Below are 22,258 nucleotides of genomic sequence, written 5' to 3' on the forward strand. Positions count from 1 at the left end.
TGAATATAGTGGTAAAAATAATGATTTATCATTTGCACTACTTAATAAATTCTTTTAATTAATTATTATTGTGGAGATTATGAATGATATTAGGTGGTTTTTTTATTTTTGAAACTTTTATTATTTTAAATATTTTAGGTATGGAATTCTTGAATCTCAAGAAAAAAACAGTTAAAAATGAAAAACAAAAAATTTCGATGTGATATGATACGCAAACTGCCATTTCCGCTACTTATTTCTGTCATATCTTTCGCGTATTTTTGTTCTGTACTTAATCCATTAGAAATTTCAATGATATATAAAGATGAAAGTTGTTTACTACAATCGAAGAATATTTATATGCAGTAAGAACAATAAACAATGATATATACATTAAAATAATTTACTGTTACAAAACATATAATAAACAAATATTCTCAGAATTGCTATGCATTTATAAATTAAAATCACCTGGGTAGAATTTTTAATGCACTAACAAAAATGATTGAAAGAAACCCTTAGACCACAAAAATTATCACTGTAACTGTAAACAAATCAAAAAGAATGCACAGAAACATTCGCGACTATGCATATTGACAAATTTAAACAAAAAACAAAGACCAGAAAAAAAAGAAGGAAATCAAATCTAAACAGCCGAATTGTCCTCTAATTTGTTTATTGGAGAATGATCTTTTGCTTCATGTTGATCACTATCCCTCTGTGCATCTATTTTTACATCCTCATCTAATGATAACTTCACAACTTCCTGCAATTAATATTCCATAACAAATTGAAAATTAACACCTCTTATTATTTAATAAAAAAAATAAACAGCAAGAAAAAAAAAACTAAGTATATTTGATTCTAAACTTTTTGAGCAGAAATATTCATTGATTATAATTAACAAGATCAGTTCCATCACAGTTATCTTGATTATCTCCACCAAAAAACGAAAAAAAAACACTTTAATACATTTCTAATAGCACAAAATTAGATATTAAAAAATATGAAATTTTAAACTATTACACTCACTTCTTGTGGAACACCGTTGTTATCAGGAACATTTGTTCCACTATATTCTGCATTTCCATTAGTAACAGTTAAAATACTTCCAACAAATTCATTCATAGAATTGTTCGCTTCTTCCAGCAATTTTTCAATTACTGTTGAATTAGGACAATCCTTACAAATCTCCTTAATCTGTATAGCACACATTTTCTCCTACAAAAAATTTGCCATAATTTAATTAGTTTTAATACATTTTTTAAAAAAGCAAAAACGAAAATAAAGGGATCAAGGATAAACATGATAAACAAATTAGGAAATAAGGTGAACAATAAGAATAGAAGACAAAAAAAAAAAAAAAAACCGCTGTAAATATAGAATAAAAAAAAATTTTGAAATTAAATTAACATTCCAGAAAAAATATTAACTTACGTATAGTCCTAACGTACAGTTAGTATGATAAAATGGTCGACAACATTTTTCATATGGATATAAAGTCAATAAGCAGCCATTAATATATGGTATAAAATATTTTCCAAATAATTTAACTGCCTTTTCCATAATCTGAAATAACATTAATTATATAAAAAAGAAAACGATAATATAAAAGGTCTGTAAGTACTTTTCGATGGACTACTTGGTCCATTGCTTTTCAAAGTTAATAGTGCTTTTTTTTCTTTTTAGATTCACAATAAATTCTTAAGCATTTGCAATGTAGGACGGTGAAAGAATTTTGTTTCCAAAGCAAACAAACCTATTTACATACAATAATTTATTTACATGTAAAACAAACAAACCTAATTACCTTTTTTACCTTTATAGATGAATTTGCTTTCTCAATGACAGCAATATTTGCAAAAAAAACTAAAAGAAATTAAAACTTACTGCTTTCTTAACCAATTTTTCCATATCACATAACCAGCAAATAACAATTTTCACTGAATTCGTTAACTCTTTTAGAACTGCGTTGATCTGAAAATGAATAAATGAACGAAAAAGCTTCTAAAAATATTTATAGAAATGAATAATCCACTAAAATTCTTAGAATCACAAAATATATCAAATATATATTTATAGATAATAATAAAAAAAAGTTTACCTGAGTTGGCGATAAGCCATTTCGCAATTCATTTAAAGCATCAATTAAAGCATTCCCGTAAACACATAAATCATCCCAAAATGCAAGTACTGAAGGAGCTGATGGTTGTTTACCATCTTGACTGCCAGATGAAAATACAGTATCCGGTATCTCTCCATCAATTTCTATGCTTCGACACTGTTTTAAACTAAAATAAGAGGTATAAAATATTCTGAAATGCTACCATTGATCTAAAATATTGTTACTAATAAAATATTATTAATACTAAACAAAAAAGCACATAGAAAAGTAAAACGTTTAAATCATAAAGTTTATTTCAGATAAATTATAACTTGTAAGCTTGCATAAAACTAACTTATTCGCTGCATTTTGAACTTTCAACGAGAATCTGTTGATGACAAATTTATCAATGATTTCTGCAATCATTGGTCGAAAATCCATTCCCATTCGGCCAAACGATAAGGCAAAACTCATTAATTTACTCGACAGAGAGCCAATATCAATGTACACTTCATTACTGATATTGCTAGAATACTCACTTCAATTTTGAAATCACAATGCTTCTGAATGACGAATGAACTATGACCTACTTTATGCGACTGAACATTACAGCGAGATTATGAACTGCCCATTCACTGAGGATTACGGAAGAAGCTGCTGTTTGCCAAACATCCCATCGCTGATCTACCGATAACTGTAACAAGAAATTAAATTTGAAATGAATTTTAAATTCTGTACTAATCTTAAGTCATTGTTAAAATAGAAAAGCTACTATTATTGTTTCTAAAAAAAAGACAAACAAAAACAAAAAAAAAACAAATCTTCACATCAGTTTGTCGTCTGCTTATTTCATTTTCCGGAAAAACGGCTAAATGTAAAACCATAGTATCATACATACAATCACGATAAACCTCAACCATTCGAAGGATAAAATCTGGCTGCGACTAAATAAAAATTATAAATATTTTGATAAACCAGAAAGGAACTACTAAATACACGAAAAATTTTCAATGAACTATAAGATGAATTATCAAAAGGATCATGAATGATGTCATGAATCATATCAAATTTTAATAAACTTTTGACTAAATGTTGTTAAAACCAAAATGCTCATTGTATTTGAACAAAAGAAAAAAAAGAAACAGCTTACTCGAATATCCAAAAGTCGTTTTTCAAGATATACATCACGATACTGTAAAATCATAATACGCATTTGTGTCGAAGATAAATACGGAATCTTTCGAATATTATTCACAACTTGAATACTATTTGCCAAATCAATAGGCCCAGCAAACGTATTGAACAATTCATCCAATAAATGATATCGAGCATCAATTAGCTTATCAGCAACTTGCTGCAAATAGTTAACAAATTTGAAATCATCGTAAAATTTTAACTAATAAAGCCAAGGAGATAATAATTCGACAGTAATATTGCTCTTAAAATATCCATAACTGATTCTAAGCAATCATTCCTCCTTATGCAAGAATTTGGATTTATAAGGCTTCTTAACTTTCATCTAACATTAGAACAATCATCACGACCTTTAAATTAAAGATTTAAGCTTTGAAGATATTTATCCTTGTTTTAGCAGTCCGCAATATTCCAGCCGAATAAAATACACAAAAAACATACACGGACAGGATAGGAAAAAAGAAGAAAGCAACCAAGCTGAACTTTAAAATAAAAAGAAATGCAAACTGTCATAATATTTTAAATACCAAGCAAATTCTATAAAAACCTTAATTATTGAATTTTTAGTGAGTCCATGTGTTTGCAGTTGCACTCCATAATTAGTCAACAAATAAGCCATATCATAGTAACCAGCTCGAATACATATATCCATACGCTGAAATCCAGATTTCTGATCAAATATCTCAAGGTTATAGGAAGTTAAAATTGAAAAACACAATCATACAGCTACTATTTCGAAGTCAAATTACAGTTTCTTTTAGAAATTGAAAATACCATTTTGTTGCAATTTTAGGTCTTGATTTTTGAATCATTTTCAAAGATTAGTTTTAAAATGTCCCAAATAATTTTTGTAAAATTTACCATTGGCAAGCTTAGAATATCCCATAAGCGTGAACTTTTACTTTCAGCAAGTTGTAAATGATGAAGCTCTTGTACGACTTCATCATTCTTAGAATCAAACTGCTTCAAGGATTCCCGTATCGATTCAATCCCTTTTTCAATATCTCCAACCAAATCGTTTGCTTTTCCAAACTTAAAAGCGTTTTATTTTCTTCATGTCATGTAGAAATGAAGAAATTTTTAAAATAAAATTATGAAGGGAAATTTCAATCAACAAAATTAATCGTTGTAATATCAACTTTTTTTTTCACACAATATTTTTTTAATTTTTATATTATTTATTTGCATTTGTTCTTCGATCTTTTCGTCATACATAAATTTAGTGTATTAGCATCAGTTCGGATAATTTCATAAAAATTTCAAAAGGATTAAATATCAGCAACGTTGGAGGTAAATTTGAACTTCTCTAAAAATCCACTTATTTATTTTTTACATACGTATTGTAAATCAGTCTTTATAACATCAGGATTTAAGAAGTAGTTTAAGTGGTTTTAAAAACAAACCTAAAAGACATTTAACTGAGACGAGTAAAAATGATAAAAGATTAAGATCTAACAAAATTATAATTTAACGTACCAATTCTGCATGATTATAAAGAACAAACATTTCTAACAAAAATTTAGCACCTTTTAAATGAGAAAAACTTAAGATCAATTTCATGCAAAACAAAAGTTTTATAGCACAAAATTGGGTCATTTTTCATATTCCGAAAAAAACTGACCAGTTGTTTGCATTGTTCTGTGGTACTTCCTGCATCTGCATAAATCCGATAATTTCCGTAAGCCAAATCGCTAATTTGTTGCTGAACATGAAGGAGCTGCGAAGACGTACTTTGCTTTTCTTGCTCTGAAATTCGGCCCAAAATTATATCACAATGAACAGTAACTTAACAGGGAAACTTCATTTTAGTAGCTGAACTACTCCATAATTCAGTATAAAAGTCTCAGTTGTTTTTCGCAAAAACATTGGTGTAATTAAATAACAATTTTCAAAAGTAATTTTTATTATTAAACTGTTGAAAAAAACCGTTTTCAGTTTTTATTTTTGGATAAATAAAATTGAAACAATTACATAAAATATAAAAATTGAAAATATTAACAAAATGAATGAATCATCTTTTTTTGCAAGGTTGAACAAAAGTTTCAAATTTATTCAATATTATTAAAGTTTAAGACAAAACATACTAAGTTGAGCAGCAGTAAGTGCACGTAATTCGCTGTCCAGAAAGTATGACATTACCGAAATTTATAATTTTCAAAGCTATCAAACATCCTGAAAAGTAAAATTAACAAAAAAGATAAAATTAAAACTAAGTAAAACATACAGTAGTACACTGAGACTCAAAAGTTTCACAAAGCTCTCAGTTATGGTTTTGAGACGTCAGAGTGATAGTTAGAAAAGAGTTTGTGGGGTGGAGTTGACACAGCGAAAAAATAATGCAGAGCGAGATTTGTAAGAATAAAGAAATAGCATTATTTGTAAAGGGACGACGTGGGTTATCGTAGTTATCAACATTTAACTGTAAGTCGACGGAGAATAAGAGGAAAAGAGAAACAGGAGATTTGAGAGAGACAAAGATTGATAAAATTTGTGAGATAGTGCGATATGTTGAGAGACTGTGGAAATAGATGAGTGACCCAAAGATGACAATAAGGAGAGGGTGTTTACGTTAAGGTAGCACTAATTTTGTTATGTGAGTAGGTTTTGATTTAAAAATTTGCTTAGTTAATTATTAATTTAATTCAATTATTGATTAATTTAATTATCTCATTAATTTTAATTGCTAGAATTTATGAAAAAACATAATAAATTTAATATAATCAGCAGAAAAAAAATCTAATCATTTATATGTTTAAGCGTAAATTGTGCCACGTCATTTACGTCATTTTATTTTATTTGAAATGAAATCCATTATTCATTTCAGGTGTTTCATGTATTGTATTTCATTTCTGTTTGGTTCAAATTTTTCATCATAATGAGTAGGAAGAAGAAAGAAATTCATGTGCTTGGTTTACCAGAACCATGGAAAGCATTTTATTCGGACAAACGAAAACGGTTAAAGAATTTTCCTCTCTTTATAAATTAATTTATTCAAGCAAATAGATAAGACTAAGAATAGTCGAAAGATTATGTTATGAAAGTAAAGAAAATGAATGTGGTAATTAAAAAAAGATTGATTGAGATAATTAATTTTTATTGGTGATTGTAAAATTTACTAAAATACATAATGTATTTAAGTTATATAATATGTTACTTTTACTTTAGTTTTGATATTTCTTTTAACAGATATATTATAATCAAATGCTAATGTCACACTATCATGATATGGTTTGTTGCAGAAATTTAGGGGGAAAAGGAAAAGAAAAAACGATTAAGGATATTTAAGACATAATGTTAGTCTACGTAAAATTTGTATATGAAGAAAGAATAATGTAAATTTGCATAAGAGAAGATATAAATATGTTTGATGCATTGTAACTTTGTAGCATTGTCTGTTTTCACAACGTATTTAGTTACTTTAACATGTCGAGTAATATTTGTTGCAATAAGATGCAGATGATAAGTAAACACTGAAAAGTAAAGAATTACAGCATATCACTTTGGGAAATATTTTACGGAAACTTTTCGTAAATATGTAGACATAGAGATACGTTTGCTGAAGAGAAATATATGATTGTTTTCTTAAAATATGTGAATATTACAACTAAGGGATGAATGAAATAATAAAAACATGGTGACAAGGATAAGCAGAAGAGCAGTATAAAGATAAGAATAAAATTACAACGCGTCTATTTGCAATCTTTTCAAATTTCTAAGCAACTTTATCTTTTATTGTATTTCAGGATATTTTATTTCAATACGGAGACAAAGCAGTCAACATGGGAAATATCGGTTGTGGAGTATCCTTTGAGTGAATCCGATTTATCTACGAAACAACCGGATATAGAATATCAACAAAGAACTTTAAATATTCTGGGAAAGTGAGGAAAAGTTCTATTTTACCAATTAATAGAAGTTAATAATAATAGAATCACAATTAATAGAAGGTAGAAAAGTCATTGCTTAATTGATTCTTTTAATCACTGCTTTACCAGTTACGAGTATTGGAAACCATTTCACGGAATGAATCATATTAGGTCATTTTAAAATGTGCAAAGAGAACGTTATTTTATTGTTTTTATTTTTATTTTTATTTTGTATTTTATTACACGGTATTAAGTTTCAACAGGGATTATTTTTCCTCATAAAAAAAGTTTCTGCTTGATGAATAAGTTGCAAAGAAACATTAACTACACATCAATAAGAATATTGAGATTTTTTTGTCGATTCTTCAGTGGAAATTTTTGCTAATGGGGAAACTGAGAGAAAAATATGGCATAGTTACGACAGATTCGTTCCTTTATATACAACTTTTCAGAAATCCATTATTCATTTTCTTTTGTTATTCAGAGGCGATGTAAACTCTCGAGGAAATTTGGTTCCAGAAAATGTTGGAAAGGGAGTGTCCAATAAAATTGATTGCTTCCATTGCTCGAATATTCCAAACACAAGCGAATCAAATGAAGAGCTGATGGAAATCGATGAAATTAGCATAGAAGGTCTTCTTTTGTTTTTGATTTCTTTTGTAAAGTTCATTTTTGTATTTTCTAATTGTTATAGAGCCACTTGCTAATCGTTGAGATGCTGAATACAGATAGATATGTTAGATATTTGCCACTCTTCGTCTTGTTTCTAGTTTTCCAAATATTATAACATCTGTTAACGTAGCATCCTGCTGATCGGTAGGTGTTACTTACTTCCAAAGTTAATATAAGTTGATCAGAAATTCCTTTGACTTATAGAAAATGTGAAGCATTTACTGCTTTAGGAATAAATTATCACGAAGAGCCGATGGAGATCGATTTCGTTGTCGAAGAAGTGCAAGCTTTTCGTCGAGAACACTTTTTGCATCCTAATCTATTTACCAAAGTTTGTGTTTCTTTAGTTATTTTGATCCTGATATGTCACATTATACAACTTTTTGAAGAAATAAATTTACGAATTTTAAAAGGGAATAGATTGTTTTTACATATTGATATTTTTGAAGATGAAATATGAGTAATAAGTGATGTTTTGGAAGCAGTTATTCAATTTTTACATTACTTTCCGTATTATAATAATTTTCGTAGTTTATTTTTCAGAATAATCCGCAGTTTTTCCATACTGCAAAAAATATGGAAGTTTGTGAAACGGCCAAAAATGCTGATGTGGCACTTATAGTTTTCGACACAAGTTGCCTTCTTCAAGATACAACACTTTTACCAATGTGCACCGGAAGTATGTATTATGTCATGCTTAAATACTATTTTGATAAAGAAAAAAGAGGATATTTTGAAAAAGAATATCTAGAACGTAATGAAAGTTATTTTAACATTTTAAAGTTATACATTGTATATTTGTATATGTCGAAAATTCCATTATCGAACCATATTCATCAGTGCATGTTCATTATGATATTTCAAAAATTAACACTCTTGTCATAAGGATAAGCTTTTTTTTTCTTTTTTTCTTTTGTAATAATGGTTATTTTACAGAAATATGCTGTTCACTTATTCCATATACCGTTTTGCAGGAATTAGATGGCTTAAAGAGAGCAGTAGGTTTTAGACTGTATTTTTATGTTTTTTTTTTTTCATTTTCAATTTTTCATTTTTTACTTATTTAACAGATTTATCGCAATTTGTTGGTTGCAATTTATATCATGATTTCCCTAGTCTCTAAATAGTAATGTATATATTTTACTATTTAATTTACTTTTATTATTTTACGCACTTGCATCAGAAAATATTATTCAGAAATGTGATGAACTACGATCTAAAGCTGTAAAAACAGTTGCTTATCTGCATGATTGTATAAAACGTGGATGCAATTATTTGTTCATAGAAACCACATTCGAGGTTTGTTATAGTCAAAATTGCAATTTATATCCTAATTTTTCTTAAATATAAATTTCATAACATTAGGTGGCTGTGCCATTCATTCGTCGAATATTTTTTAGGCTTTAAATGGTATGGAAGAATTTGGATGCCAAAATAACGATGATATAATTTTGAAATGTGCATTTGTAACCGCCAAAAAATGTATATTAACTTTGTTTATTTCATGTTTCACACATCATTGCTTCTTTTTTTTTTTATTTCACTATTTGTGTTGCACACCTTATTCCTAACTGTTCAGTTCATATCATTTTAATAGTTAAGTCTTTAACATAATTTCTATTGTTTTTTGAAAGCTTTTAATCCAAGAAATATTTTTTTTTCAGATGAGAATGAGTCGGTTCGTGTGGTATTTGCCACAAATGATAAAAATCTTGCAGTCAAAGCAGCGGCACATAATATCGTAACAGCTGATAGAGACGTATGATTTTTGTTATTATTTTAGCTTTCTTTAAGTTTACCAATTTTTCTAAATTTATGAAAAAAAAAAAATTAAATCATTTAATAAATTAATATCCTCTGAGTGCATTATGCTTGAGATATAGTCGCATTCAGAAATAATAGTTTCCATGTGTATAGTGTACTTCGTTCTTAATTTTTTACTTTCTTTTTCCTTGTAAGCTCAGTTGCATTTGCAATTTATTAACTAAGTAATATATATTATTATATAGTTTATATTTGTATTATTTTGGGACAGTGTTTTATTTTCTGTTAGATTTCCTAATAACAGTTTTGTACAAAATTTCTGTCAGTTTTGTAATTATGCGCAACTAAATTCTTCTAATTTTGTTACATGTTTTATTTAATTACATGAATTAAACATAGATAAATTCATTTAATTCAACTGATGGTGAGAAAAAAAAGAGGTTGGATTGAATGTATTTTAAATTCTTCATCTAAAATTATATTTTTATTTCAGGAGTTGTTGCATTTGCTAGCAACTGATATATCAAAGGACAAAAGCCAACAGTTTATGATGAGAGATGCTTCTCAGAAAATCTCACCGTCAGACTTCTCGTTTACACTAACTGATAAGGATAAGCCATCGTCATCGACTGTTAAAACTACACAAATTACAGCAGCTAGAAAAGTTGTAGGCAATTTACTTGCACCACTTGAATGCCACCATTCTTCTTCGCCATCATTTACAATTATTCCTCAAAAAAAATCATTTTCATCATTGCTAGCAGCTGGTGAAAAGGAATTTCAGAATTTTATATGTTATAAAAAAGCGAGCTATGAAGTGTCAGAAAAGCGTGAAACTCATCAACCGCGGCTAATTCCTTATTCATTTCGAAAAGCAAAGAAGGAGGCAAAATAATTCGATTGAAATTGAACGATAATATTCATTGGCTTGTAAACTTGATTTCAAGTTGATACTCACTTTGGTTTTTCATATATTCAAAACTTATAGAAAAACTAAACATTAAGTTGTTTATAAAAGATATTTATAACAAATTTATAAGTTGCAAATTGTACTAGAGGCAATTTTAAGGATATTGGAAGTGGTGATAAGTTATTTAAGAGGAAAAGATTATACGAATTAAGTGGACATTGCATGGATGATTTTTTGGATACATTTGCCGATCTCGTCCAATATCTTCAGCGCAGGTTGACTTTCATAATTTTATTGAATTAAAATTGAAACATGCAAGTAACTTCATCTTGTTCATTCTGAACTTTTTATGATTGTTATTGCAATTCAAACTTTGCTAAATTGTAGGAAAGACAAGAAATCAGTCGAGGACACGAGAAGGATTAATAAAGTTATCGATTCGTAAGTTTTCAATTCTTTTAAAATAAACCTTTGTTAAGTTATTTGTTGTTTTCTTTTAGAGTTATTGAGAATGAGGCATCCTCACTGAGTGTTCTGGTAGATATGGTGTCGAAATTTTACGATTTTTATGCAGATCGCAACGTTTTCATATCAGCGGTAAGTTATTATATAACTTTCTATGTACATAATAAAATAAAATTACTTAATTCAATAAGCGGGATGATTATAAATTTTATTCTGCTTATGATCATTTACAATCACTAATTGTGATTTTATAAGCTCTAAATAAGCCACTAAGATGGATTGGGTGTTGTTTAATTGTTTGTGAATGTGTAAATCAATTGTTTATGAATAAATGTGAAGTGTGAAAGTAATTGATTATGTTATTTCCAGACACATTTTGATAAAAAGAAGCTCACAAATGAATACGAAAACGCAACCAACACAATTAAGGAAAAGTTGCGCACATTTCAAAAGCAATTAGCTATTCATCCAGGTATGACTTAATAGTTAATTCTCTTTTACTTGTATTATATTGTACATCTTGTCTTTAATTCAAAAAAAGCTGTTAGATGTGTATCTTAACTATTTGGTTAACTGTTTGGTTGTTACATTTGATTGTGAATAGGTAGTTTTATTGTTATTTTGAAAAATAAATAGAAAATTTACTAGATGTTTTCAAAAAAGAAAAACTAAAATTATTCCTATATCCAATAATCTAAACATATAGTAATATTTTGATATGATTGTTGTATTAAATCATTTATATTATTAAAAAAACTATATTCTTTCGAATTATTAATATAGTATTTTGTATTGTATTCAAGTTCATATTTCAAATTTATTGGAATATTTTTCTTTTTTTTTTTTTTTACATTGCCTTTTTTTTTTATGCATTTCCTTCTAGTCATTTTTTTCATATTTTTATTTGCTATGTTGTTTTGAAATTCTTTGATTTTGTTATTCGTTTTATCTCATTTATGTTATGAAAATATTCATGAAAAGATACCGAAAATAGACAAGAAGGGTTTAATATATTGTATTATTCTTTTTTCATATTTGTGTCAAAGATTTTTGTTTTTTTAATATAATTATTGTCTAATTATTATTATTATTTTTTTTGAGAGAGAGAGAGAGAAGAGATCAAGAGGCATTAAAATTTCTCAAAGTATTTATTTTGTATTTCATAATAAATGATCAGAAACAAAGTATATAGTGACTTTTTAGAATGTTTTTACTCTGCTATACATCTGTATAGTAATCTCTTTCTAATTCTTAAATTTCTTTGAATCAAGGATAAATGTTAAATTTGTGTAATAATTGGTAAAGTTTTCCTCCTATGTGTTTACGCTAAATTGTATAAATTTTTCCAATACTTTAAAATTGTTTTTCGTCAAATCCATATCCCCATTTTAAATTGAAAATTTTAAATAGAATTGCCTTTTTAATTGCATTTTCTTTTCGTATCTCAAAAATACTTATAATCCAATAAAACTTGTGAATGAAAAATGATTCATATAATCTTTCATCTTCTCTTCTTCTTAATTCTTCCATACATATAAATGGCTATCATTGAGTTTATTAAACGTTGTATCTATTTCACTCAAAGGAATTTACAATTAAGCTTCACTTTTACAAAAAGTAATCATATTTCTCAAAGTATTTGAAAAAATTGAACTTGAAAAGATTTAAAGAGCTAAATCATGTGTGGTGAAATTTAGTCGAGATTGATTAAGCAAAATTTGATTTCTTTTTTTGTTTGTGGTAATTTAAGTTGTTCGAGAATTGCGTGTTTATGCCACATGCTTCTTTTTGTGAATGTTTCTTTTTTATTTCACTAGTTTTATTGCTTAATGTTAACGTATCATTTAATTGATAAAATTTTTTACTCTTTTCTTTGATTGTATACAGAAATATTTCAGTGTTTTGTTTATCATTTCAACTAGAAGTCTTCATTGCATCTTTATTAGTTTTTTTGTTTTCTTTTTTCTTTCAGTGTTATCATGAAAACTTGGTATTTTAGAAAATTTAGTTGATGGAGTTACTTCTTGAGAATTTCAAAGCTGAAGTTTTCGATTATCCAATAATGGATTATTGCAAGAATGCTATGCGAATTATAAATCGAAACACCGATGCATAATTATTTTAAATTTGTGCTATTTTAAACATGTCAAAAATTTTAAATTTTCTAAAAGAATTGAAAACTTTCTAAGATTTCTCAATTTTTTCTCCTCTCATCAATGAATGCATTAATTTGAAAAGAGGAAAAAAGAATAAGAGAAATTCATGATATCATATTCATTTGCATTACTGTATTATTTGAAAGCAAAAGAGATTAGTAATAGGACGAATTTGAAAAGTTTTAAAATTTTCAAAAGAAACAATAATATTTTACAGGAAGAAAATACTAACCATATTTCAAATAGAAAAAAGAAAAACAAAAAAGCAAGAAGAAAAACTAGAAAAGAGAAAATAATATGAATAGTTTTACCATTGAAAATAATAATAATATTATAACCGCTGATTGATCAAAAATCAAAAAAAAAAAGAAAAGAATGATCAAAAAGAAAAGAATAAGCATTCAATTTAGTTAGAAACTAATTCTAAGAAATTAGAGGAAATATTAGTGATGTAATTAAAAAAGAGAAAAAACGAAAAACTTTTAAAATCTTTATATTATTGATAAGGGTGATAAAATGAATGTAAATTAAACAAAATGAAGGATAAAATTCTACTTTTCTGATAATGCCTATATGAAGTAAAAAGCTCTTTTAAATAGAAAAAATTTTTTGTTTTAAAATTAAAAATAAAAAAATAAATTAAATTGAAAAAATTTCAATCAAAATTATCAATAGCGTATAATGAGGAAAAATTATTAAACTTGAAGAAAGTGATTTTTTTAGTAAAAATCAATGGAAAAATATGATTTTAGACATTTAAAGCATATTTCTATATAATTTAAATTTATGTTTCCTTTGCGGACACCTGCTCGTCATCAGAGGGTAGAGTAATGAGGGAGGATCGTAGCATGCTAATATTATTGTATACTTAACCCTAGACACAGCCCTTGTTATGGGGAAAAGAGCTTGCGTGCCCTTATGTGCCCCCGTTGAAGTTGCAAACTATGCTGGCAATGGCATATACTTCCGATAGGATTTCTTAAAATAGAAAGATTTCAATTTGAAGGTTTAAATCAAATGTGTGAATGGGTAGGATGGCATTATTAGCTTTCGGGCAACCAACCTAGAAGAATTCAGTCTATCAACTCTGACTTCAAAACTGGGCAAATGATGTTATCCGACCAAGAAAATCTACGATCCGAGGATTTTACTGCCATCCTCCAAGTTTGCTTGATCTAAGAGATGAACTTCGAAAAAAAAACAGCCTTATCAGGTTTATCTTCACGTTCGATCCAGTTAACCGTGGTTAACCGGTTTTTTTCTTATTACGGTCAAACCAAAACAAAGGAAAAAGCATATAGTTGCACCCAAAAATGTTTCCAAACTGATTGTTTCAGGTTGAAACATGAAACTGCGCTCGTACTGCAAATAATGGTTGTCGCGAATGTCCTTCTACTCCTATTGTTCATTACTACGCGATGACATTGCTGTTCACAGTGAATTCGTTGCATCAAAAGGTAACCACAAAGTATGCTCTTCTGGTCGGACAAACCGGAAACAGAATTTTACCCTTAAGGAATTAGTTTCATGATTAAAAAGTAAATCGATTTCAGGCTTATTCATTTTCCAATAGATCATTTGTAATCTCTTTATCTCTTTTACATCTTCCATCAACACTAAATAGAAACAAGTGGTAGGTCAACAAATAATAAAAAATTCAATCAGTTACGAACAACCACAAAAGTTTATGAAATTCTGAAAGTGGCATGTGTGTGTTCTTTTCAGCTTCTGAAGTTGTTTTCTGCTTAACTGAATAAATCCTTCATTTTAAGCCAATAATCGGAACACTTCAATGTTTCTTTAATGCCCATCTTCGATTAAATACTGCAAAAGTTGAGTACATCATTTAACAATTAGTAAAAACTGAACTGGATGAATTGAAAGACTATGCAGAAGATGAAATTTGGTATTGATGGAATTTCATTTGAAGTCTGAAAGAATGGGCACAAAATACAACATACTTACTAAATTCTACGAATTTATTGTGAACTATTTGGGAACAAAGTGAATCATCCTTATTCTGAATATGAAGGAAGAAAGAACCGACTATTCGACATATTTGCTCTATTTGTACCTGAAAAATTTTTGTGAAAATATTCCAGGATAGACTAGTATTTACTATAAAAAAGATTTGTTCTCAAACGATTACAAGAAAAATGCAACCGAACGAAACAAAGACTCTATGTGACATTCGTTGACCTCATCGACCTGATCGAAGCATTTCACATCATCAAATGGCTTATAGCAACATAAAATTATCTTACATGATCCATCATCGTGATCATCTCCACATGATCCTCATCGAGATCATCCCTATATGATCCTCATCGAGATCAATCAGATTTGGCGATAAGCTCTCTTCCCGACAATCACAATATATTCTCGCATCACTTCATCATTATGCTTGCAAATGATCACAACAGACTTCAATTAAGGAAATACAACTTACACTCAATATCGCAACCGATGAAAACTTATTCAGTCTTAGGCAACTGAAAACTCACATTAAAATTTTAAATGTAATTTTCGAAAATTGGTTTTTGTGGACGATGTCGCCTTTATTGTTATTTCCAGCTATAGCATCCCACTTTATCGAAAATGCAAAACTTTCTGGATTGAATCAGCTTAAAATGACAGAAATTCTAAATCAGTTCCCAACACAAAGCAAATATCATTATTACAACACGCGCAATTAAACTAACATCAATTCAGTATTTTACCTCTCCAAGAAGCATCATTTGCTAAAATCGACAAAGAGATTGGTGACAGATTAGCTAAGATATTCAGAAAAGTTCATAATTCAAAAAAAAGTTCGAAAAAGTTCAGAAAAGTTCAAAAAAAGACAGGAATTATAAACACCTGAAGAAAAATACTAAGCATCTAAACAGCCACCATATTAACTATTCTTCAGTATAATCTAAATTATTCTTGTCATCATCGGCGACATCATTGAATGATTCGAACCATTCTAACTTTACAATGTAAAAATTAGTAATATTTGCAATTAGTAATGATTTCAATTGATTTTTGACTACAAAATTGATTTTAATTAAAAATTTAGATATGAATCATTAAGAAAATTCAATAAATTCTAAGAGTTTTTGTTGAATTAATGCTGAGAAAATTTTTAAACATGCTAAAATCTGTTTTAATTAATACAAGAAATTTATTAATATTGCTACTGAAAGATTCTTTAAAACTTAATTATAAAAGTTTATCTCATTATTTATGATGTCAAATGTTCACAATGTATGTGACCAGTTCCACACTGTATGTAAAATATTCAATTAAGTTCTATTTTTCTATTTTTTTTTAGTGAAATGATATTTTCTAATACTTTTTACACTTAATTAAAATGAAATTTGATAACACTAAATTTAATTCCTAGTCTAATATACAAAAACTCTTACAAATTATTAGTTTTTCACAAAAATCAATTTTTAAATTTGAAAAAAAGCTTAAGCCTAAGCCTAAGTTCACCCTAAGCCTAAGCCTAAGTTTATCTTAAGCCTAAGCCTAAGCCTAAAGTTTATTTTATTATTTAAGTTGTCAAATAACCACACTGCATATGACCAGTTCACGTACAGTGCATATAAAACAATTAATTAAGTTGAAAATATCTATTGTTTTTAATGAATTGATATTTTTAAATAGTTTTAACACTTAATTAAAATAAAATTTGATAATATTAGAACTTTTTTCCTTGTTTAAAATGCAAAAACTTTTACAAATTGTGTAATTTTCATAAAAACAATATTTAATTTTGAAATAAAAATTAATTTAATTCGCAAAAATGAATTAAAACTATGATCAATTAAAAATTTTATTAATTTCGCTGCTGAAATATTGCTCAAAACTTATTTATTAAAGTTTATTTTATTATTGTGAGCTGTCAAATGACCACACCCCAATGACCAATTCTTATACAATGCATATAAAATAATTAATTAAGTTGAAAATAATTTTTTTTTTAATGAATTACTATTTCTTAAAAGTTTTAACACTTAATTAAAATGAAATTTGTACTACAATTTTTTTTCTCGTTTAATATACGAAAATTCTTACTGATTGTAGGGTTTTCATTAAAATTAATATTTAAATTTGAAATAAAAATTAGTTTTAATCATGAAAATGAATTAAAACTATGATTAAATAAAAATTTTATTAATTTCGCAACTGAAATATTGTTTAAAAAATAATTATTAAAGTTTATTTTATTATTTATGATGTCAAATTACCACAATATGTCACCAGTTCCCCCGTGTTTATAAAATATTCAATTAGGTTCCAATTTTCTGTTTTTTATGCAAGAAAAAAAAAGCTATTTTATATGCATTTCATGTTCCGTTTGGTCACTTCACAGTAATAATAAAAAATAAACTATAAAAAAACTTAATTATTAAACTTTTTAACAATATTTCAGTAGTGAAATTAATAAAATTTTTAATTGCTCACGGCCCCAATTCATTTTTACAATTGAAATTTTTAATAAAAATTTAAATTTTGCATTTTTTGAAAATCTTACAATTTGCAAGATTTTTTGTATTTTAAACTAGGAAATAAGTTCTAATGATGTCAAATTCTATTTTAATTGGGTGTTAAAATTATTTAGATATATAAATTCATTAAAAAAACAGATATTTTCAACTTCATTGATTTTATTAAAAATTAATTTTGGTTGTAAAAATGAATTGAAACCATGACTAATCTATTAAATTTGCTGCTCAGTAGGTATACATAAGGTAAGTATTTCATATTTAATTTAAAAATCATTAGTCTTTCTTTCTTTCTTTCACATAAATATTATGATACACAATATTATACGACAAATTTATTCCATTTAAGTTAAAAATATCTGTTGTTTTTAATGAATTCATATTTTTAAATAAATTTAAGACTTAATGTTTTTAAATAATTTATTACGTCATGGAAATATTGTCACATCTATTTTATGTTATAATTTAAATTTGTAGCACTATTTCAAATTTCATAGTAAATTATTTAAATTATTCAAGACTGTTATAGTTTGATGTTCTTCTAATTTTCAACATTTAATTAATTCAATAAAATGCTAACTTTGTATTATTGAAATTTAAAAGATATGAATCTTTTTTTGTAAATGATGCAATTGACATTTATTGAATTAACAATGCAATTAAACAAATTAAATAACGAAAACAAGTAAAATAAAGTTTGAATTAAGAACTGAAATGGGACAAATGTTAAAAAAAGAAAGAATTAGTCAATAATTACATTTAGTATTTATAAGTATTACAATCGATTCAGTCGATTATTGTTTATGAACGATTTATTGCAATTAGAAAAAATGACAAAGTATTCGTATGAAATTTCAATGAAATGACAAGATTAATGTGATAACAATAGAGTGACAAATCATTTGCTCAAAAAATACTAAATAAACTGATCAATTTAGATTGAGAAAATTCTCGAGAAAATTCTAGTATGGAATGAGTGAATTTAAGAGCATAAATAGAAAGTAAACTTCTTTCAATGTTATCTAATAACATTTTAATAATGTTTCTTATTAGTAATAATGTTTATTCATAATTAATAATTATTGTTAATGTAATGTAGGAATTTTAATTGAGTAAAATTATTAAACTGATTGAAAATATAGAAAAGTAGGAAAATGATCAATGTTATTTGAGACAAAAAAAAATAGTAATACTAAAAATATGTGTTTATTATTAATGTATGTTAGAAAAAAATTTTTTAATAAATTATTGTAAAAGAGAATTAGCAATGTGAAATTTTGACTAATATGCAATTAGAATAACAATGACTTAATAGTTGCCATCAATGAAATCCCCTTCTTTTTTTCTTTATATCATACTTTATGAGAAAAGAAGAAAGCATTTCTTTTTTGCTTAATTTATCGAATGTTTCATATTTGGCCGAGTTGGAATTTTTATTAGCAATATGATAGTTTGAGTCATAAATCAATAACATTTTCATTTAATCTTTCGAATCATTGAAAATATTACAAATAGATCACACATGGATAATTTTTGTTAATGTAATGTAGGAATTTTGCTTAAATAAAATTATCAAAGTGACTGATAAGGAAAAATGAAAAAAATAGGGATACTACAAATATAAATAATAGAAATAAATAACCTACCCTAGCCTGTACAGGAGGGAATGATTTATTGCATTTGTTATTTGCTTTACATTAAATGCATCCATCATTCATATAAACTTACTTTCTGATCTTTTATACCAAATATTTCCAACGCTAATTATTTTACCGCAAATAAGCTTAACTATTTTATGATCTTTGCATGTCGAATACAAAGGTCATTTAAAAAAAGCATGCCGAATTTATTACCTAAATCATTTGAAACTGCACTTAATTTTCGGTTCTAGATTCTGAATATCTGTAGTGAATATCTTATCAGATAACACCACTCACTATAAATTTGCATATTAAGAAAATACTATGAATGAAAGAATATCTTTGGAAAAAATAACATATTAAAGCATCTAAACTTGATAAAGTGAAAATTCATGGCCTATTTTATGATATGAATTGCTTTAAAAATTAAAACAATACAACAGTGAATAAGTGCTGAGTGTATTTCAACAAAAAAGTGAGAAGGAAATGATCTTTCAATTCTGGAATGCTAAATCAATAATACCTAGCATTTCATCATGTATTCTTTAAAATCACTAAATCACTAAGCTACAAACATGATAACCTTACGTCATAATTCTTTAAAAATAAAAGATGACAATGAATAAACAGGAATGCTTAACCGATTACATTTTTCTTTTTGTAGCTGTGTATCTGTTTTGATATTCCTCATAACCAGGTAAATTTTGGAAATCTTTGTCCTGGAAAAGATTTCCTGCATATGCAATCAGACTAACATTAGAATTACTCAAGAAATCACTTATGAAATCTGTTTTATTTAGGCAATTTTCTTCCACTCTGAGTGTTCTTAAAGCTTCACAATGCACCAGATTTGTTGCATTCAATGAATTTAATCTGTTCTGATTCAAATTAAGTTCCGAAGTTTTCAAAAATTTCACCTGAAATTAAGAAAGAGATGAAAAAAAAAAAAAAAAAAAAGTGAACGATGAATCCTTTAGCATTTAATTTTTCTGTCGCTTTTTTATGGATTGATTTTTTTAATAGATTATTTTTCTAGAGAATTACACCTCCACTATGTTAAAGACAAAAGCTTCCATTGTCCTCAACTATAAATGAAGAAAAAGATGAAAAATGTAGTACTTCAAAATTAAGCAGTAGCAGGGAAATATGACATCAAAATTTAACTCTCTCTTACTTATAGTACAAAATTTTAAATTTAAATCATTTAAATTTAAATTACAAAATTTTTTAAATTTAAATACAAAATTTTAAATCATTTAACTAACTGAACTAAGGGCACGAAATCTCCAGCAAAATTGGAAAAAATTCAAGTTAAAAACCCTAATAAAATTTTTAAATCATTCAACTAGCTAAGTCAAAGACATGGAATTTCTAGCAAAAGTATGAGATCTCTATCAAGCACGACAGAAATTTAATAAAAATAAAATAATTCAAGACTTACCTCATCGGGAAGAAATTCAATAAGATTAGACGACGCGTCAAGTATGTTGAGTTCCGATAGATGACACACACACACGGGTAAGTGTACAAACTTATTTTTTGATATATTTAGTGTTTTTAACGAACATAAACCAGCTAATGATTCTGGAAGGGAATTAAGTTGATTGCATGAGAGATCCAAAACTTCCAGCTTCTTTAGAACACCCATTTCATCCGGTAAATTTTTCAGTTCATTATTGGAAAGATGAAGCTGTTTTAGATTACTGAATGAACCAATAAATGTTGGCAAGGTTCGAATTTTGTTTTGTGAAACATCCAAATTTCGAAGAATTTCACAAACCTAAATGTAATTTACATTTGAAAAGGACTTGTTTTAAAAAAATTCAACGCAGGAAAAAAAAAAAAAAAAAAAAAAACAGCTCCTAATCTTAATAAAATATTGATAGTACGAAAGAATTACTTTTGAAATTTTTTTTACACATCTTCCCATTTAATTTTTTTTTTTCTTTTCCTTCAATCCATATCAGATGCTAATGAATATTGCTAATGAAATCTATCATTGCTATTTATATGAATGATAATGACAAAAGTTAAATAATGTCATAAATATGGATGAAATAACAACATCTATATCATTTCGTACCAGAAATTTCTCTCAATAATATATATAAGTATTAAAAAAGTAGCCATATCAAATGAATGGTTATCATTAAGTGATGTGCTAGCATTAATTACTAAGGACATTAATAGTTTGAATTGAATGGATATTATCCAATGATTTGATGAAATTGAATGATGTCGGAGAAAAATGCCTACTTCTTGCAACTGTTCAGGTAATATTTTCATGCCACAATTTCTTAGCTGTAAAACTCGACTTTTTTGTGCTGTTTCCAAATGACGTTGTATAACCGATGAAGATGGACCATGTTTAATCTCTAAGCTTAATCCTTTCCTTCCCGATGTTACGTGTGTTGTTGCATTTGTAGATGGTAATTTCGAACAGTGATTTCCCATCGCACATTTTATCAGTTATAAGACATTGAATTCATCTAAAATTAACATACAATTTGCAAAAAGTTGCATTATTATAAAAATGCCGCAACGCAAACACACTTATTTCAATTGACAGTAGAAAGAAATGTAATTGCTAAATCATATTTTAAAAATATGTCAAAATTATAAGTTATCTTCATTACGCACCAAATTAATCAAATAACAGCATAATCAACAAGCTAAAAGTAAGATTGTAACAAGTTTAGCTATACAACTAGCAAAGGAATCTGCGGCATTTACTTTAATCTTACGCCAACGCTCTCAGTACGTACTGATATTTCAAACACTGTCTAAAGAATTGCTGAATATGATGAATAATGATATGATAACCAATGAATAATATCATCATTAATCATCCTCATGAAAAAATCATGGAATCAAGAAAAATTTATTATTTTGCATTTACAAAAAAAAGAAAGAAAAATAGGACAAGGTAACAAAAGTATGCCAACATGAACAAATATATAAGCTCCGACATTAAATGAAGTAATATGTAACAATTAAGACATTATTCATCAA

The 22,258-nt window shown here is 27.0% G+C and overlaps 4 protein-coding genes across 4 annotated transcripts; 1 reads left to right on the top strand and 3 right to left on the bottom strand.

The window, feature by feature from the left end:
- Positions 1-625: 625 nt before the first annotated feature.
- On the bottom strand, positions 626-5,413 carry Bma-cogc-8 (Conserved oligomeric Golgi complex component 8, putative; the record flags this gene model as incomplete). Its single annotated transcript, XM_043077983.1, has 13 exons — positions 626-745; positions 1,012-1,200; positions 1,417-1,548; positions 1,870-1,956; positions 2,084-2,270; positions 2,439-2,609; positions 2,674-2,777; positions 2,911-3,027; positions 3,234-3,437; positions 3,825-3,932; positions 4,139-4,309; positions 4,899-5,023; positions 5,362-5,413. 13 exons carry the CDS (start codon positions 5,411-5,413, stop codon positions 626-628), a joined length of 1,767 nt encoding a protein of 588 aa, XP_042933917.1.
- A 739-nt stretch (positions 5,414-6,152) lies between these two features.
- Positions 6,153-11,437, top strand: Bm9386 (WW domain containing protein; the record flags this gene model as incomplete). The annotated part of the gene is made up of 14 exons (XM_043077984.1): positions 6,153-6,232; positions 7,021-7,158; positions 7,628-7,776; positions 8,046-8,146; positions 8,359-8,494; positions 8,752-8,813; positions 9,013-9,114; positions 9,216-9,297; positions 9,480-9,574; positions 10,073-10,246; positions 10,649-10,764; positions 10,877-10,930; positions 10,990-11,086; positions 11,324-11,437. 14 exons carry the CDS (start codon positions 6,153-6,155, stop codon positions 11,435-11,437), a joined length of 1,500 nt encoding a protein of 499 aa, XP_042933918.1.
- Positions 11,438-14,899: 3,462 nt separating this feature from the next.
- Positions 14,900-15,395, bottom strand: Bm892 (Uncharacterized protein; the record flags this gene model as incomplete). Its single annotated transcript, XM_043077985.1, has 3 exons — positions 14,900-14,934; positions 15,076-15,184; positions 15,375-15,395. The coding sequence occupies 3 exons, from the start codon at positions 15,393-15,395 to the stop codon at positions 14,900-14,902; spliced, it is 165 nt and encodes a 54-aa protein (XP_042933919.1).
- Positions 15,396-19,890: 4,495 nt separating this feature from the next.
- Positions 19,891-21,700, bottom strand: Bm7491 (Leucine Rich Repeat family protein; the record flags this gene model as incomplete). Its single annotated transcript, XM_001893058.2, has 3 exons — positions 19,891-20,163; positions 20,688-21,026; positions 21,503-21,700. 3 exons carry the CDS (start codon positions 21,698-21,700, stop codon positions 19,891-19,893), a joined length of 810 nt encoding a protein of 269 aa, XP_001893093.1.
- Positions 21,701-22,258: the final 558 nt, after the last annotated feature.

This window comes from Brugia malayi, assembly GCF_000002995.4.
Source record: "Brugia malayi strain FR3 genome assembly, contig: Bm_v4_Chr2_contig_001, whole genome shotgun sequence".
NCBI classification, from domain to species: domain Eukaryota; kingdom Metazoa; phylum Nematoda; class Chromadorea; order Rhabditida; family Onchocercidae; genus Brugia; species Brugia malayi.